General features: G+C 46.1%; 2 protein-coding genes across 2 annotated transcripts in view; one reads left to right on the forward strand and one right to left on the reverse strand.

Annotated features, from left to right (window-relative positions):
* Positions 1-8,985, forward strand: part of trak2 (trafficking protein, kinesin binding 2) — a 16,132-nt gene extending 7,147 nt beyond the window's left edge. Inside the window, exons 7-15 of the mRNA XM_019857425.1 lie at positions 1,857-2,072; positions 2,151-2,229; positions 3,642-3,772; positions 4,007-4,136; positions 5,152-5,311; positions 5,383-5,681; positions 5,752-6,043; positions 6,481-6,660; positions 7,846-8,985. Coding sequence (XP_019712984.1) covers positions 1,857-2,072; positions 2,151-2,229; positions 3,642-3,772; positions 4,007-4,136; positions 5,152-5,311; positions 5,383-5,681; positions 5,752-6,043; positions 6,481-6,660; positions 7,846-8,563 — 2,205 coding nt within the window. The 3' untranslated portion in view covers positions 8,564-8,985. The remainder of the gene's footprint in view (positions 1-1,856; positions 2,073-2,150; positions 2,230-3,641; positions 3,773-4,006; positions 4,137-5,151; positions 5,312-5,382; positions 5,682-5,751; positions 6,044-6,480; positions 6,661-7,845) is intronic.
* Positions 8,986-10,441: 1,456 nt separating this feature from the next.
* On the reverse strand, positions 10,442-18,893 carry trim25l (tripartite motif containing 25, like). Its single transcript, XM_019857430.1, has 16 exons — positions 17,831-18,893; positions 16,399-16,494; positions 15,356-15,589; positions 15,109-15,268; positions 14,766-14,798; positions 14,634-14,666; positions 14,494-14,544; positions 14,370-14,423; positions 14,241-14,282; positions 14,098-14,163; positions 13,308-13,463; positions 12,540-12,620; positions 12,414-12,449; positions 12,267-12,335; positions 11,980-12,045; positions 10,442-11,078 (listed from the first exon to the last, which is right to left on the reverse strand). Exons 1-16 carry the CDS (start codon positions 18,671-18,673, stop codon positions 10,504-10,506), a joined length of 2,595 nt encoding a protein of 864 aa, XP_019712989.1. The 5' UTR covers positions 18,674-18,893; the 3' UTR covers positions 10,442-10,503.
* Positions 18,894-19,093: the final 200 nt, after the last annotated feature.

Here is a 19,093-nt window from a genome sequence, read left to right on the forward strand (position 1 = left end):
GGCAACGTGATACAAATTTTTTTTTGGGTGGTGGGGTATTGTTATCCCCGTTTGTCAGTAACCTAAAACGTTTCATCCCTAGTTTAACTGTAGAAAATGATTTGTTTTTTTTTACCATGAGAACTGGAGACTACTTGTCAGTATTCAAAGCATTTTTTTATCGAAAACAACTCCCTGAGCTTCCTTCGGCTGCGCTTAATACATTGGCTAGACACTACGTATTATCCAAGATTTGACCAAATATACTGTATGAAGATTGAAAATGTGATTTAAAAAAAAAAAAATCACACCTAGCTAATTCATGTTGCTTGTGGTCAAAAAAAACTTCAAAGCTGACATGTTACACAAAATTTGTCTGTTCAATCTTTTGGGATTTCCTGAATGCTTCCATTTTGCATGCACGAGCTGCATGACTTGCGTCTGTGCCATTTGCTTGTACGTTCCTCTAAATGATCTTAACGTATTGTCAGTCCTCAGTTCCGATCGTGTGGAGCAGATGACCAAGACGTACAATGACATCGAAGTGGTCACACACCTTCTGGCTGAGGTTGGTATCGTGCCGCGCGCCGTCGTTTTGGTTTCTCACTCGTGCCCGCATCAGATCATTTCCCTTGAGCCCGCGTCTCTTGTCGTCAGCGTGATAGAGACCTGGAGCTGGCGGCTGTCGTTTTAGTTTCTCACTCGTGCCCGCATCAGCTCATTCCCTTGAGCCCGCGTCTTTTGTCGTCAGCGTGATAGAGACCTGGAGCTGGCGGCTCGGATCGGACAGTCGCTTCTGCAGAGGAACCACCTGCTGCAAGAGCGCAACGAGGCTGTGGAGGAGCAGTTGGCGCAGACTCTGGACCAGGTAGCTTCAAATGCTTCATCAAATACAGTCCAGATTTCATTCCTGTCATTTTGATTTCTTCGTATTTCAAAACAACTATCTCACTAGTGACTCACTGTTAAGTCACTCACTGAACAATTAATATACACGCGACACATTACAATAAATTATAGTTTTGTCAAAGGACCCAAACTAAACGAAACAGTGGTGGGTGCATCAGTCTATCTTAAGCGTTCCGTCATCATTTCAGGCCGGCCTGCGTGGACCCAGTCCGTCCGTCATTGGCAACTGCCAATCGGCCTTGAAAATGCACTTGATAAGTTAAACATAGGTGCAGCACAAGCACACATGAAGAAAAAAAAAGATGCGCACACACACACACACACACACACACACACACACACACACACACACACACACACACACACACACTGGTGATTGGTTAAATAATGCCATTGCTCTCTATGTGACCGAAAGTTAATTTACTTATTTTAACTTGATTTGGCTGAATGTCTGCTTGCTGCGCCGGCGTATGACGTAGTACCGGGTAAGAAACTTCTCGACGCCAATTAGCTGTTGCCAACCACTGAGACGGAACTGGGCCGGCCTGGAAAAAAAAAAATGACAGAACGATGACTGACGGGACTGCCGTGTCCACCACTACAAAATAGCAGCACATTTAATAAGTGTCTGGGTTCTGTCGAGAAAATCATACATGCTAAATCGAACCGGAAATGAATCAACAGTTCCGTTGTACGTCAAGGTGTAGAGGATGATTAACAACTGTTAAAAATAGCAATCAGTGTCAGCACATGCCTCTATTGTCACTTTAGAATGCAAGAATTGCCTCCGAAGGAACTCGTTAGATTCTGGTTATGTCATTCAAGAAAATAAAAGTTTGTATTTCATTTCATTTCATTAAGAGGGCTAATCGTTTTTGCCGTTTTCTGTAACTTCAATCCTAAATTTGGAGCCGTGTCCAGCGTGCCATTTCCTCCCCCCCACAATGCCAAACATGCTCTCTGAGCAGGTTCACCAGTTGCAGCACGAGCTCAGTAAGAAGGATGAGTTGTTGCGCATGGTGGCCAGCGCCTCCGAGGAGTGTGAGGGAGACTCCAGTGCATCAACCCCACCGACGCAGCCTCCGTTAGCCGGCGGAACCGCCGCCGCCGCGCTCAGCCAGCTGGAGTCGATGCAGTGTAAGCTGCAGGAGCTGGAGGAGGAGAACCTGGCCCTGAGGTCTGAGGTTGGTGGTGAATTAGAACATTCGGGTTTGTCTACGACGGAGGAATTGGCCAATTCTTGACATGATAACTTATCCCAGGCCTGCCAGCTGAAGAGGGACACCATTACCTATGAGGAGAAGGAACAGAAACTTGTGAGCGACTGTGTCAAGGAGCTCCGTGAGTCTGTTTTATTTTTATTATTATTATTTTTTTTATATCCGTGAGTCTGGGTTTTTTTTTTGTTTTTTGTTTTTTTATATAAGTATCAAAGTGGATTTTTTTTTTTTCTTGAAAGTGATTTTCCATGTTAACGTCATGTGACTCGAAGGAGAGTGTCAGTTTATTGCATAAAGGTCTCGTTGTACTCCCACGCACGTGCGGGCCACAACAGTTGCATTGCATCACATGACCGACGCATCGTGTTGTGCGTACGACAGCAATTGTCGCCACACGTAGAATGCGGCGGCGCCTCATCTCTCGTGATTGGTCCATTTAGTTCAAACGTGTCCAAAGTTCAGCCTGGGGGGGTCTACTTTTATCCTACCCGCCGCCTCTGTCATGAAATGAACAACGTCTGATTAAAAACAAACCATATTTAAAGATGACATGCGAATGTTTTGAGCTTCAAACTTAAATCCAATCGAGCTGTACTTAGGCAGCGATTCTTTCTGGTACCACACGGGGGCGGCGGTGCACCACTAGTTTCGACACACCATCCTGTAGATGTGTGCTACTGTTGTTTCTTCACCCTTAGCCTTTAACAAGTACTGTAGATTGTTTCCATTTTTGTACAAATAACACAGTATTTACAAAATAAGAATGTCTTTAGACATTTTTAGTTGTCACATCAAAATGTCAATTCATACAATCATTCGGAAAAGCTCATTGGGTTAAAAAAAGTTTTTTTTTTTTTTTTTTTTTCATTTTATGATCCTTTCTTTTCTCATCTTTGCAAGTATTCGGTGAAAGCAATACAGCGGCTCCACGTGAACACGGCCACCTTTTCCTTTTCCAACTTGTTATGTGTGATTGGTCCATTTAGTTCAAACGTGTCCAAAGTTCAGCCTGGGGGGGTCTACTTTTATCCTACCCGCCGCCTCTGTCATGAAATGAACAACGTCTGATTAAAAACAAACCATATTTAAAGATGACATGCGAATGTTTTGAGCTTCAAACTTAAATCCAATCGAGCTGTACTTAGGCAGCGATTCTTTCTGGTACCACACGGGGGAGCCAGTGTGCCACTAGTTTCGACACACCATCCTGTAGGTGTGTGCTACTGTTGTTTCTTCACCCTTAGCCTTGAAAAAGTACTGTAGATTGTTTCCATTTTTGTACAAATAACACAGTATTTACAAAATTAGAATGTCTTTAGACATTTAGTTGTCACATCAAAATGTCAATTCATACAATTATTTGGAAAAGCTCATTGGGTTAAAAAAAAAGTTTGTTTGTTTTTTTTTTTCATTTTATGATCCTTTCTTTTCTCATCTTTGCAAGTATTCGGTGAAAGCAATACAGCGGCTCCACGTGAACACGGCCACCTTTTCCTTTTCCAACTTGTTATGTTTTGGGCTCCCTTACCTCAGGTCAGTCCAACACTCAAATGGTGTCGATGACAAATGAACTGTCCCAGAAGAACGAGGAGCTGGTCAGACACCAGGAGGAAATCGCTCAGTTGCTGTCGCAAATTGTAGAGCTGCAGCATCGGGTCAAGGAGGTGAGGAACCGCCTCCAAAAGGGTCCACCGTGTTGCATGCTCTGTATTACATAATAGGGCTGAACCATTTTGACAAATAATTGAATTGCATTTTTTTTTTCATTTAAATTCCTCTTCTCATGTGTTTCTACATTGCAATGTCGATTTGAATTGGATTATTTGCTCAGCCCCAGCGCATCCTGAATTGTTTCAAAAAGTCAGCCACTCACCGACGTTGTCGCTCTTGCTGTTAAGCTCGCTTTGGAGAAAGAAGAGCTGAGGATCCACTTACAGGCTTCCAAAGAGGCCCAGCGACAACTCACAGCGGAGGTACCGCGTCACGCAGCCGTACACGCGCACCCCATTTTGAAGATATCTTCATTGAGTGGCCATTTAAATTCCTCTTCTCATGTGTTTCTACATTGCAATGTCGATTTGAATTGGATTATTTGCTCAGCCCCAGTGTTTCTACATTGCGATGTCGATTTGAATTGGATTATTTGCTCAGCCCCAGCGCATCCTGAATTGTTTCAAAAAGTCAGCCACTCACCGACGTTGTCGCTCTTGCTGTTAAGCTCGCTTTGGAGAAAGAAGAGCTGAGGATCCACTTACAGGCTTCCAAAGAGGCCCAGCGACAACTCACAGCGGAGGTACCGCGTCACGCAGCATTTCAAACTCATCCCCCCCCCCCCAAAAAATAGATAGATAGCTTACAGATGATTGAATTACGCGACCCCATGTTCGAGTGGTTAGCGCGTCGACCTCACAGTGCAGAGGTCGTGGGTTCGCTTCTGGCTCCAGTCTTCCTGTGTGGAGTTTGCATGTTCTCCGTGGGTCTGCGTGGGTTTTCTCCGGGTACTCCGGTTTCCTCTCGCATTCCAAAAACATGCCTGGCAGGCTGATTGAACACTTAAAATTGTCCGCCCTCGGTGCGAGTGTGAGCGTGAATGGTTGCCCGTCAATGTGTGCCCTGCGATTGTCTGGCAACCGGTTCAGGGTGTCCCCCGCCTCCTGTCCCAAGACGGCTTTGGGCTCCAGCACCCCCCGCGACCCTCGTGAGGATTAAGCGGTTCAGAAAATGAATGAATGATTGAATTTAAAAAAAAAAAAAAAAAAAACATTAAGTTTCAAACTCAAAGATACTAATTTTTTACCTTCCAATTATGTCATTACTGCATGTTTATGGAAACTACAATATTATGGAGTGCTCTTTGTTAAAAAGAACTCCTCAAAAACACACGCAAACATCTCAACGGAGCTTTATTAACAGAGCACAATAAGCATGAATACATTTTTGAGTGAATCGCTGAGGATCGGTTCGACAAAAAACAAACAAAATGGGCAGGACGTTGACTGGAACAGCAGGATTGTCTCATGTAGTTTTCTGGTCCGTCATATCTAATGGACCTTCCGCCCCAGGATTTGCCAGAAGAGAGTCTTCCAGACGGTGCGCTCCGTCAACGCCTCAACATCGCGGCCCCATTCGGCAACCCCGCCTATTCCTGGTTCTGGACGGAACTCTCTGGTGATGACAGCGCAGCCCTTCCCCTCTTCTCATGGGTAAGTCAAACCGTGAGTCGGGATAACCCAAGAAGAGGAATGCCAACGGGTTTTCATTTTTGGGTTTGAAGAGATGAGCTGCCACAGGGCCAGCCCGGTTTCCCGGGTGGGAACGACCTGACGAAAGCGCTGCATCGACTGTCGCTACGACGGCAGAACTTCTTGTCGGAGCACCAGTTCTTCAAAGCGGAGCGAGAGAAAAAGCTGCAGACCCTCGCCGGGGCCGAGGCTCGTGACGTGGGAAGCGGCTGCGGCTCGCCAATGGGCAGCGCGTTCTCTTCCTTTTCCAATCTGTCAGAACTCTCCATCGGCTCCAGCGTCTTCAAGACTTTCCTGCCGGAGAAGCTTCAGATTGTCAAACCCATGGAAGGTGAATCACCCAAGACACAACTTGGTTTGGTCCCGCCCCCGGTGTGACCCTCTCTGCCTTTTTTCTTCAGGCTCCCTGACGCTCCATCACTGGCAGCAGCTTGCCAAACCCCACCTGGCCACCATCCTGGACCCGCACCCCGGCGTCGTCACCAAGGGTTTCCGGCCGCTCGCCCAGGAGGCCGTTTACCGGCTGAACGACATGGAGGAAGATGAGGAGGACGAAGCACGCCGAGAGAGGGAGGCCGGCGTCTTGGAGAAAGGCGCGGCCGAGAGAGGGAAAGAGGAAGACGAGGAGGAAGTTGGCATTGTCTTCAAAGTGCGCTGCTCGTCGACGCCCGACCAAAAGAAAACAGAAAGAAAGCTCAAATCAATCTTTTTTTTTAATTTTTATTTTATTTGGTGGGGGGGGGCATAGGGGTTGTATTTTTAACTCGAAAACATTGATGAAAGCTATGTCAGAGTATGGCAATTTTTTTTCTTTATTCCCACACACACACACACACACACACACACATACACACACACACACACACGCACACACACACACACTGTTAAAAATATATATATCCATAAACATTTCAATACAAAGCATTATAGCCCTTATTTGGTATTGGTACAATTTGAGACAAGAAAACTTTTTTAAAAAATACTTACATTTTAAGTATTTAAGTATTGAAAATGTAAATGCTCGTCGGGCCGCAAAGAACGCAACTCTGCCCCCATCCATCCCAGCGACGATTTTTAAAAATACTTAAATTTTAAGTCTTGAAAATGTAAATGCTCGTCGGGCCGGGAAGAACGCAACTCTGCCCCCATCCATCCCAGCGACGTCGAGCTCTCTGTTGGATTCCATTTCAGTATCTTGTTTTGTGTGCAGTCCCAAATCCAGTCAAGTGTCAGAGCTCCACCTTCTCCACCTACACGTTCACCACCTGCCGCATCTTGCACCCTTGTGATGTCACGCAAGTCACCCAAAGGTCAGTCCGCTTCGTCGCTTCCATGCACAGTATTTATTTCAACAGACCGCTTCCTCTCAAACTCTTATAGCGAGCGACACCAAGAAAAAAACTTGGATCTCCAAATACCGCCGTCGTGGCCGACAATAAAATACTGTGACGGATGAGGCGCAAGTGTTTCGATCTGGGGCTAACACGATGGAGCTTTTGGTTTTGCCCGTGTTTGCACCGCTTAGCGATTGTTGCGTTCTCGTCACGGTTCCTTCAAGGTCGCAAACATTCGTCTGTACCTCTCTCACTCCCTGTTGGCGAACGTCTGGAGAACGTTGGCGACCTTGAACGGACAGCGACGTCCACGCGCATTCGCTACCTTCGCGAACCCTCGCGAACATTCGCCCCTCGCTGGAATACAGATTTGAATCAAATAACTCTCATGATTCTCTTGGAAGGTCATGACTGGCGGTGCTGCGGATGCACACACCACTTGGTGTCGAAAAAAGTTTTATCAATCAGATAATCGGCAGCCGAACGGGTTCCGGAAGTGCTCGGTGGCTGTGTTAAGCCGTGTGTGCGTGTTCTTCAAAATCGAGAGAACGGCTTTTCTTTCTAAAGTCTCTTTCATATCCGACATGATGCATAGTTTGAACACCACCTTCGCTGTCGCAACATATAAAGAACTTCAGTCACTGAAAAATCGATTGCGCATCAAAATCAAATTGGACTCGCAATAAAACCACTTGAACAAACCCGTAAAGATTCACTCTCAATGTGCTGAAACACGAAACGAAATGGAATTGTGCTTAAAAACAACAAAAAAAAGCTTCATTCTAATATGTTTGATTCGAGCTCATGTGTTGACAGAAAAAAAAAAACCTGACTTGAACCGAAATAACAGTTGACAGCAACGATTGCGATCGCTTTTGATAACTGTTGAAGAAAATCCAAAGTTGAAGAATAAATGTGGGACCAGCAAGACTGTCGGCTGGCGTCGTAAGCACTTGTGACGGGACGGAGCGGGAACGAAAGTCAGCCCAAGCCATCGTAGCGCACGAGTTAGACAAGCCGCCGCGGAGCGTCATCTCTTAAACGGGGAGGATGCCGTCCGTGTCAAAAGTGCTGGCGAGATTTGAATGATGCGAGACGCCACACGGAAATGGCCAATAAGGGTGACAATTGTTTCCTCCCCCCACCTCCCTCTGTCTCTAGTTCACAGTCATCTGCCAATGGCAACACGCCGAGCTCCATGAGGACGGGACCCAGCACCCCTCTGACACCCTGCCGCCTCAGCCTGGGAGACGCCTTTCCCGTCCGGCGCCCCCCCGTGGCCACCGGCGGGTTGGCCAAGTTGGTCCTGGAGAGAGGCATTTCTGCACAGGTCTCCACGGAAACCCCCCCGTTGGGCGCAAGGCCCACGCCCCCGCAGCCCCTCCTCCGCCTTCTCCCGGGCACGCCCCCCAACTCGCCCTCGCACTCGCCCGGATCCGAGTGCCGCCAGCACTCGGCGGACAATTTTCTGGCCTCGAGGCCGGCCGAGTTGTTCCTGCGAGACGTTTACGGCTTGAACCTGGGCCGCTCGCCGCACCCCGACCTACCCAGCCCCTCCCGGGAGAACTCGGCCCGCGCGCCGCCCCCGGACCCTCTTAACGTCGGCCTTTTGGAGCGGCTGCGTCAGATGGGATTGACCAAGGCCCCCCAGGCGTCCGCCACCTTCGTGTCGGCGGGCGGCGGGAGCCTGCTGGACGGTCTGAGGCGCAACCACAGCCTTCCGGCGATGATCGGCGCCCGGGCGGGAAAGGCGGCGGGCCGGCCCGTGCCTCCCCCTCCCCCCGCCTCCCTGGCGCTCCCCCCACCACCTTGGGGCAACCTCAAGCAAAGATGCACAAAAGGCACCTCGAACACCCTGCCGCGTTCGGGGGAATCCTAAACGCCGTCGTTGCCCCTAAAAAGTCCCGCTTATGTGTCCTGTTCCAACCTCGCTTTTTATTTAGGACTTGATTTTTAAAGCACAACAGATTTCAACGGAATTTTTAACTGCCTGCTACCCCTTTGCCCTGATTCGAGTTTTACAGGCCTAAGCTTTTGTCTCAATGGACCTTGTTGAACGGCTCTGTGTGTTTTGTAAAGGGGGAAGCTTTGACCACATGGACCAAAGTATCGAGATGGTGTGGATCAATCCCACCGAACTTAAATGAGCAAAGAAGGTTTTGTGGATGTGGAAGAGAAGGAAGGCGTTTCCGGTTGGGATGGTTTCAGAAAGGATGGTCTCTGTTACGTTTGTTCACGTTTGAATCCAGACTTGTTCCAAGGGCTTCTTTCGTCGTGGCCTCAATATGAATGTAGGAATTGAAGTACGGGGCGTCCCCCAAAAGATTCAAATATGACTTTCTGAATAACTATGTTTCCTAGGCAACAAAAAAAAATATGAACGGGCTTCTGGTTCATTGTCTTGAAGTCGATGGAAATCATACACACGTCTCCTGACAAACCTGGTTTTTCCTCGTCGTTAAAATTTTCGCTCATTTGCCCGAGAAATTGGCTTGTGGTCAACCAAACCTTTTCAACCAAGCACCATTTAAAAATATTTCTCTGAATGACAGATATTAAAATATCGTAGCACAAGGTAGAGGCCAGCGTAACGCTCTGCACATTTAATTGAGTGATCTTCTTTTATTGTAATGTTAGAGATTGCCAAATGATCGGGAGACTTTTTCCGTCCCGCCCCGTGTATTGACAGTAAATCCGGCGTCATTTTTGTCATCCCCTGCTATTGACGTAACCTGATGGATAAAATTTCACAGACCAGGTGTAGTCGAGTCCTCGGTCTTCGAGATCCGCTGCCCTTTGATCAGCGCATCCGCAAGCTCTGGAGAGGTTCGATAACTCACCTGATCATTTCAATCAGTTGTGTGAAGGAGGCAAACTTCGAAAACAAGCAGCGCAACGGCTCTGTAGGATTGGACTTGCCTCGGCCCGCACTAGACAAAAAGTCCCCTCTGCAGCATTTTTGGATGCTGACATGACATTCTTGCGTCCAAGTCTCCGGGTCCCAGCATGTTCATGGGGACCCGGTTGAAGGTCCGAACCAGACCAGGAAAGTTGGATATTGTGTGTCGTGGATTATTACTATTTTTTTTAATAAGCGGCCTTATGTAGAAGTGTTGCTCGTTTGCCTTTTCGCCACTCGCTGTGTATTATTTGCATGTTTTGTGTTTCACTCCGTCCACACTTAGACTGAGTTACTGCACTTTGTTATATGCATTTTCAAGTTTGGTTTTCTTACGCTAACCTATTGATGAAAACGATTTCAGTCATAATGTTGACTAAAACAACGTCGCGGTCTGTTGTTTTTGTCCAGATTTGGAAGATTACCAAAATCCTGCCATTCTTTTATTTATTAATTTTTTTTTTAATATACTGGCTTTCGTGTATTTTAGCTTACAAATTTTTGTAATCCACATAAAATGTTTGCAAGACTGAAAGTAGACTGTTTTATATCTTTCCGCTTTATTGTAGTTGGATGTCACCCCGGTTACAGCTTCTCCTGGCATAAGATTCTCGAAGTAACTCATAGCTGTTAATTAGTTGCCCCCATTTTTTACAATAAAGGAATGGAGAAAAAAAAAAGTTCATATGTGCTTGCTGGAAAGATTCACAACGGGGAATTTGATAGGGGGAATAAATATATACAGAAAGTTTTGAAGCCAACTTTAACTTTAAGCATTATAGCATATAAATAACAACATAATCAAATGCTGGGCAATGTATGAAATAACGACACCTCTGCTCAACCGGATTGACAAAATAAATAGTTGAAAGTGTGTTTAATTAAAGACACAATAATGAACAAATTAAAAAAAAAAACCCTCACATGGGACACAGCTTGACGCTGTCAGAGGTGGAGCTGAACTGTCCACGTGCGAAATCCAAACCCACTCCGAGCCCACTCCCCACCCCAAAGACAGCATAGAGGGGCTGGGTAAAGTTTGCCCGGAACGTGTGGAGGGGCGTCAAGCTCTCGGCCACGCCGTAGAACGACAGCGTTCCCGTGTTCAAATCCACAAAGACGCCCAGACGGGGGGAGTAAGTGACGGGTATGTCCCGCTTCTGGTTGTCGTGCAGCGCGCAGCAGCACGAGTCGGAGAGCTCCAGCGTCCACGACTGGGCGTTGTAGCCGAGTCCCGCCCTGGCGTCGGAGCCCTTCCTGCTCAGCGAGCCGTACGCCACGCCCACGGACGAACCTCTGCCTCGCCACTCCACTTCCCAGTAGGAACGCTGCGAATGCAGCGGGGTCCCGCACATCACCTGGGTCCAGCCGTCAAAACGTTGAGGGGTGTCCGCATAGGGCACCATTTCTCCTTGCAGGGTCGCTTTGGTGTTGCCCTCGGAGAGAAGCAGGCGACGATGGGCGCTGTTTGGATCAAAGGTGAAGTTGACAGAATCTACGAGAGAGAGAGAGAGAAAATCGATCATTCGCTTTCAGTTGCTCGTTCTTTGTCTGCAGAGTCCAGAAGGGGCTCGTTATCCATCCAGCCCTCTTCATTTATTTCGACTTGGTCATGCGGAACGGAGGACCCCAGGTGTACATTATTTATCCTCAGCATAGAACAACTAATATTACTGCTATACTGAGAAGCTCAGAGAGGAGCTGAATTTTCTCTATTGTATCATTTTTTTTCTATTTTTATCAAGTATGATAACAGAGTTTTCCGTTTGATAATGTTGTACGATTTGGTGGTGTTTTTTGTTTTGGGTTGGGGGGGTGAAGAGAAGAAAGGCTTTTCCGTTCACTTCAATATGGAAAAATGACTTGCGCGCACAATTTGGTGGTGTTTTTTTGTTTTGGGTTGGGGGGGGTGAAGAGAAGAAAGGATTTTCCGTTCACTTCAATATGGAAAAATGACTTGCGATTAAAAATGTGAAGTATAAGTGTGGTCCTAGAACAAATTGAATTTATATCTCAAGGCGCCATTGTGTTTTCAACATAGTTGTATGCTTACGAAGGAATAAAAAAATTTAAAAAATCTTGGTCAAATGTCAAAGCAAAAATTGGAGTCAAATTAAGTGAAAGTAACGTCCGGTCAAGTCACACCAGTGATGGCTGCTGGACTTCGTGAAAGGAAGGAAGTTAAGTTACTTCTGAAAACGTCCACTCTTTTCGACACTTGACCAATGACATGCAAACATGTCAAACGGAACGGTCGAAATTCTTCACCATGGCCAAAAATCGGTTCAAAAAGTTATTTTCTGTGACCGAATTGCAATGAAGGCCGATAAAGATTTCTGCTCCTTCTTCAAAATATCTGAGTTGTGGATATATTACCAGGTACAAATGAGACTTACATTGCAGTAAGTCCTCTCTTGCCCTCGGTTCCGGAGCCTGGATGCTGTCAAGGCTGATTTCTCTTACTGATGTCAGAAAAAAAAAAGAGAGGTAGGCAGAAAATTCCCAACTGTGGCTGACCAGAAGGTAGCTCAACTCATTTTAGGATTGACTGGAACAATCCTTCACTTTTATGCGCAATATATTTATAGGTGAATCGTTATTTCCGTACATGTTGTATTTTCCTGTTGCGCAATGTGAATAGTTGCGCAATCATTCAAGTCGGTTGCTGTGTCATTTCACTCACGTGCAGGGAAAGCAGGCTGGTGATGGTTGGCAGCCGGGGTGGGTGAGTCCAAAAACAGACCGGGGTTAACTGTCATGACAAAAAAGGATTGCATAGACGTCCCATTCAAGCGACCAAAGTGGAATTTGGCAAGCGACGGCATCTTACCTTCCACTGGTGTTTCAGACACCGTCGACAGTCCCCCTGTTGAAGAGGAGCGTAACCTCGCATGATTTAAGAATGTGACAATGTTTGCATCGGCATGAACGAAAGGAGAAGTTTGTGCTCACGTGCCTGCAAACGGCGCGGGCGCTGCGGGTGTGTTGCCACGACGGGACCGGAAAATGCTGCTGATCGATGACATGCGACGAGAAGCTGATCAAACAAAGGGGAAAACGGGATTGTGTTCACTCTTGGGTACTTTTCGGGTAAAATTTGACCTGTTTGGATATTTGCCAGTCGTCAAAATACCATCGATTTGTTTTCACCCTGAAAATGAAAAAAGGGTGATATATTGTAATCCGCTTATCCTCGCGGGCGTGTTGGAGCCTATCCCAGCTGTCTTTGGGCAGTAGGCTGGGGACACCCTGAACCGGTTGCCAGCCCATTGTGGGGCACGCGGGAATGCAGAGGTCGTGAGTTCGATCCCGGCTCCGTCCTTCTGGGTGAAGTTTGCCTGTTCTCCCCGTGCTTGCGTGGGTTTTCTCCGGGTACTCCGGTTTCCTCCCACATTCCAAAAACATGCATGGCAGGCTGATTGAACGCTCGAAATTTTCCCTAGGTATGAGTGTGAGCGCAAATGATTGTTCGTCTCTGTGTGTCCGGCGATTGGCTGGCAACCAGTTCAGGGTGTCCCCTGCCTACTGCCCGGGATAGGCTCCAGCGCCCCCCGCAACCATTGTGAGGATAAAGCGGCTCGGAAAATGGATGGATGGATGTTTCACAATTTCATAGAGATGCTCTTCTTGCCCCATGTCAAAATTGATCTGGAGTGTCATATGTGTGCAATATAAATGTCGATTATGTTTGGGTTACGGCGACAACAAAAAACGATTTTTCTACCTCCAGTGGATGCTGGCACAGGAGCAAGAGTGGGAGTCGCAGGGAGACTCTGACTCTGACTCTGACTCTGACTGGACCTGCTCCACAGAGACGGGGATTCTCTCCTGCTTGGAGTTGGGCTTGGGGTCGGGCTCGGTCTGGGGTTGGTCTCCCGTGCTGGTGACAACGATGACAATGAACAAAAGTTTTTTTGTTTTTTTTACTAGATACCTTGGAATTCACGTGTGAAATGCTTCCCTTCAGTGGTGGGAAGTGACCACGTAAAAATACTTTGTTCATGTACATGTAGATTTTTTTTTTTTCGGTATGTGCTTTTGTTATGCTAGATCTTGGCTTTTCGGCTGACATGAAAGTCCACCTTGTTTCCCAAAAAGTTGATGACCACCCTGGCAGAACGGGCATGTCTAATTCTAACTCCTATCAAGGACCTTACACCTTTGTCGGAGTTTGTTCAAATTTGTCTAAAATGGCTGCTTCAAACCAAAAGCGTTACTGTTCAATTTCAAGCTTTGGTCCTTTCGTCTTTTGGGCATTTGGCATTTGTCCTGTCGTGACTGATGTGTCCACTAAAATCATCTTGATCAGTAAAACGGTTGACTGTGGGCTTTTTTTTTTTTTTTTAATTTAAACTTTACAGGAGGGACACCTGAGTAAGTTTGAGGGTCATGTTTAGGCCCACTAAAATTTTGTACTTGAACCTTCAATAGGTTGTTCACTGACTTCAACCACCTCTAAATATCACTTGGTCACAATCATGTTGTACAGCAGTCAAGAATCAATATTTACCCACCTGTACTTGACTCTCTTTCATCTCGCCGCTGTCTGTCCCAAGGCCTGGGTGACCTCTGCGCGACCTCTGCGACAGGAAGGAGGCATGATCCACCGCTGAGGCTGACGGAGAAAGGTTTGCGTTTTGGAATCAACAACGCTCACCTCGTGACGAGTCTCTGCTGCGCACATCTTGACCTCGAAAGCCTGCAATGGAGATTGTTGGAGATTTGAAGCCTACGAAGCACTTTTTGCCCCTCGTACACAAAGCGGATGTTTGCTGAATGTCATTACCCAGTCCTCGTCTGTCAGTACCTCGCGATGTAACCGAGAGACTTGATGTTGAGCCTGTAGCATCATTTCAGTGTTATGATGTGAATTCTGATGAACATGGAGAGGAACAGACCAGTGGCCCTACCTGCCGATCGGTTGCTTGGGTTTGAGTTGCGGGATCCCAGAGCAGAAAATACTGGAGATGGGAAAAAAAATGTATTGATTTTGGCCATTGTAATGTCGTTGTAATTGTTGTTCTCGTTCCGAATGAATAACACAACTCACACTTGAAGAGGCCACCTCTCTGATTACGATTGGCTGCAAAACAACAAAAAGCACCCCAAAAAATTATTTTGTAGTTCTCTCCCCACTGTGAGTTTTATAGCTGAGCTTCAGATTTAAAAATGATATTCTTACCAGCACCCAGCGTGAATAACGTTGTCTCATTGACTGTAAATAGACAAACACGGTGAAAAAGCGACAGATACTCTGGCTTCCTCTCATGTTCCCCATGAAAAAAAATGGATGGATGCCAATGAAATCAACAACTAAATTGTTCATTTTGATGAGCATTTTCGTGAAATAGTTCAAACTTTGAATATCGTACATAGTGTGTGAAATATTTTCATGCATCCTCTCTCTCTCGAAAAATATATCATCTACTTCATTCGTAGTGTGTGAAATATTTCCATGCCTCCTCTCTCTCTCTCGAAAAATATATCATCTACTTCATTCATTCAAATGTGTACTGATCGCAGACCTTTTTTGGTGATCTTGTCCAGTTCCAGGTTGCACAAGTCCTCCACTCGCTCCCGTAGGTCGAGGATGGCATCCCGCACAGGTTCAAAAGAAGCATCATGGTTGACCTGCACAGCCGGAAGGTCTCCCGACTCAAGCGGACTGCACATGGTTTCATACATCTGAAAGGGATTGTGTGACTTTGAATTCCGTTTGGCCTTCCAACTCAGAGAGCGCCACCTTCGGCCTACGGGGAGTCGATCTCAAACCTGCAGGTAGTAGATGTGGTCCTCGCTTTGAGCCAGGTCCTTCATCTGAGTCTCCCTCCTCTGTAGCTCCTTGATCTCTGCCTCCAGATTCTCAGTCACCTCCCGGGCCTGCTCCATCTTCTCCCGGCCGACCTCATCCAGCACCTCCTCCAACAGTTCCTGGAGTCTCTCCACCGAGTGCTGGAGATCCAACAGCACCTTCTCGGAGTCGCTGTGAACGCGGTCTGCTGAGCGCTGTGCATGGACCATGAGTCAGTCACAGTAGAGGCGTGCCGGACGTCCCATCGCAGTCACGTTGGGGGCAACTAGAGGGTCTCAAGGCTAGTGATTCTCAAACTTTTAGACCAAGCGCCACAAAATTAACAAAAATATTTAGCTCAAAATAAATATATAGTTGAAGCATTCACACTGTGCATTAATAAAGGAAAACAAAACCAAAAAAAAAAACCCAATACTCTAATAATGATTCAATTAAAATGTGACCGCGATCTAACTTTTGAAACGTAGCGTATGTCATAAATAGTATAAAAACTGGCACTTGTCTTTTTAAAGGTCTTTATACATACCATACTTTAAAATTATACAAACAATTTAAAACACATATTTCGAGACAGCAAGAGTAATAGATAAGAAAAAATAAAAATATTTACATCCCGCTATGTTTAGAGTATTTTTTTTCTTTACCCCTAAACTAAGAAACTTACAATCTCACAATATCTGTCAATAATCATATTCAAAGATGTACATGAATCTACAGCCGTTGCTTTCCGTCGGCATAAAATGAAGGATGGAAAAGGACTGAAACATCCAATAATCTCTTTCTAAAATCTTCAAATTTTGAAATAATTCCTATTTTCTCTCTTTTTCCTTCAAATTTACAGTGAATTAACAATAGGGTGCCACCACCTAATGGCTGAAAGTGGAATTACACCCAAAATCAACAACAAAATTGAGTTCGAATTGGTCAAAATAAAATCTGCTTAATAGCTGGAACACGAACCCAGAATCCGCCATGGAGGAGATGTTACTGTTGGAGAGTTTACCTTCATGCCATCCATCATCTTCTTCATGTCCTTCAACTCCTGCTGTCTATCTTTGAGTCTCCTCTGATTTTCCGCCTGCATCTCGGAAAGCCCTTTCTGTCATCGAGCGAAGAGGACAACCAGAGACATGAGTCAGACGCCGCAAGAAAACACCAGAAGAGGAGTGTGAGAAGTGAACCGGAATGTCGTTTGGAATGTGTGCCACCAGGCTGGTGTCGATGCAAAAGCGTGGGCAGTACTTAATCCAGTGGTTCTCAAAATAAAGTCCAGAAGCCATATCGCATACAAATTTAAATAATGACATTTGAAAAATTGCTGAGCGACGGTTATGGGGAACCGCACGCCGGTAAAACAAACGTACTAAACCAGTTGGTCCTCCCTATGCTAGCTCTGGCCGATTGAAGGCATTGCTATGTCTGTGACGTAGCATCAAACAAATCTCACATCTCTGGATGGGCAACAGGCGTTTAAATTACAGGAAGAGATTCCCGTTTCTTTGTTGATGACAAAAAAAAATTATTTTTTGGAATGAAAGGTGCAATGTCTATCAACTTGTCTTCCTGCCATTCACTCGTGTTATTTTCTTCTCTGTGAAACTTTGACTCTGATATCATAATATCTTGATTTTATTCTGGTAAGATTTCCGCTTATTTTCCTGACAAATTACCACAATTTCCGGACTACGGAGCGCACCTGATTATAAGACGCACCCACTACATTTTTCAAGGAAAAAACATTTTGGACACACACAAGCCGCACTTGTCAATAAGCCGCAGGTGCCCACATTGTAACATGAGATATTTACCAAGAAAGAGGCTACACAGAAAGCGTTTTCAAAGTTTTTAGAACATAAATGTGTTCTTGTAATGTGGCAGGCAGCACCATGGCAGTAAAACAGCACTAACAGGGCTGGTTAAAAAAAAAAAAAAAAATTTAAAAGATACCGTTCCCTGTCAAGTTTTTTTTTTATATGAAAAAATCCTCGCTTGCCGTAATACTCGGTCATGAGACTTTCAACTTCGCATTCGTGCCAACTTTCACGACAATGTCTTTTGGAAGTTTTTTTTTTCTTTTTTCCTTGGTGGATGCAGTGGAGCCCAAAAAACAGGTCAAATGCTCCCTCTCATGGCCGGTTGTTTTCAGTGTGACAGATTAGATAGCGTCTTCCTCGACATGTATAACTTGTCTCAATCTTTCCTATTATGCTTGAGTGCTCCCTGGCGGCCATTAGAAAAATCGTTATATAGCCCGCTTCATTAAATAAGCCCGAGAGTTGAAAAGCCGCGGCTTATACTCCGGAAATTACGGTCGTTGACCTTGCGTCTTTATTGTCGTAACATAATTTTTTTTTCCACTTGGCGATCTGACGATTGTGAAGAAACAATTAAAACCACGAAACGTCATTCACGTTTTCAACGAATGCGGGCCTCACCTCTTTGTCCGTGCGTTCGGCCTTGGTGGAGACGCTCTCGTGACCTTTGTGCTGGTTGCTTGTGCACAGCCAACAGATGAAGACCTTACACTGGCGACAGAAGAACTCCTGCAGGTACTTGTGTTGGGTGCAGATCTTGTCGGCCAAGTTGGCCGTCGGCACGATCAACTCGTGCTCTTTTAGGGCCTTGGTGGTCTGGTGAGGTTTCAGGTGGTTCTCGCAGTACGAACTCATACACACCAGGCAGGTCTTGACCGCCGCCTTCTGCTCTCCTTGGCACAAGTCGCACTGCACAGCCGAAGAGGGGAGTCTCTTTTGGGTTTTCAATTTGATGCTCCTAGAGACCACCGATCTTGGGATTCCTCTGCGGAGCTGGTCCACCGCTTCGGCCAGCATGGTGTTTCTGGAAAGCGAGGGCCGAGGGCAGAAAGTCTGACGGCACTGGGGGCAACTGTAGACACCGTTGGGATCATCTTTGCTCCAGTAGTCTTTGATACAGGCCATGCAGTAGCTGTGCCCGCACGGGATGGTGACCGGATCGTTTGGGAGATCCAGACACACGGGGCAGTTGAACTGCTCCTCTGTCCACAGTTTATCGCTCATGGTCCCACAGGCAAATAGAAAGGCGGACAAGCGCGGCCGTGGTGGTGGACACGAGTGGAAATCGGGGGTTGCTCGCGGCGACAGGAGGAAGTATCGAGTCAGTTTGAAAGGCGTGAGCAGGGAGGGGCCTGAGCCACCGGGCAGGTTGAGCGGGTACAAGCGGGTGTCGGTGGAGAAAAAAAAATGCCGCACAAAGGAAGAAGTTAATCTTTTTACTGTGTCGGTGACCCCGACAGACATATTTATGTAACTGCTTGGCTAAGCCATGAAAGTCAATATTTGGAAATCACTGTTGATCTTAAACATGACTGAAATGGGAATTTCAGATTTAGATCCCTGGAAAGTGAATTAACAGATTTGCTTCTAAATGTTATGATCCATGTTTGACTACAAATGCTGGAAACATTAAAAGACTGAGAACTATGTCGAACTCAATTATTGAGATAAAGCGTAAAACCGTTTTTCACCTGTTCAATTTTCCAGATTTCTCGGGTGCCCAGTCCGGCACAATTCATACCTTCCCGCGATTAAAAAAAGAAAATAGTGAGCCGCTTCGATCCAATCAACAGTCATCCAGACCAATTTTCATGTTAAGTTAGCTCGCTAGCTATGCCAAGGCCATGAAAATACATCTTTCTGACAGACAGTCCGCTGGTGTGG

Source organism: Hippocampus comes, unplaced genomic scaffold (genome assembly GCF_001891065.2).
Source record: "Hippocampus comes isolate QL1 unplaced genomic scaffold, H_comes_QL1_v1.1 scaffold256, whole genome shotgun sequence".
Classification (NCBI taxonomy): Eukaryota; Metazoa; Chordata; class Actinopteri; order Syngnathiformes; family Syngnathidae; genus Hippocampus; species Hippocampus comes.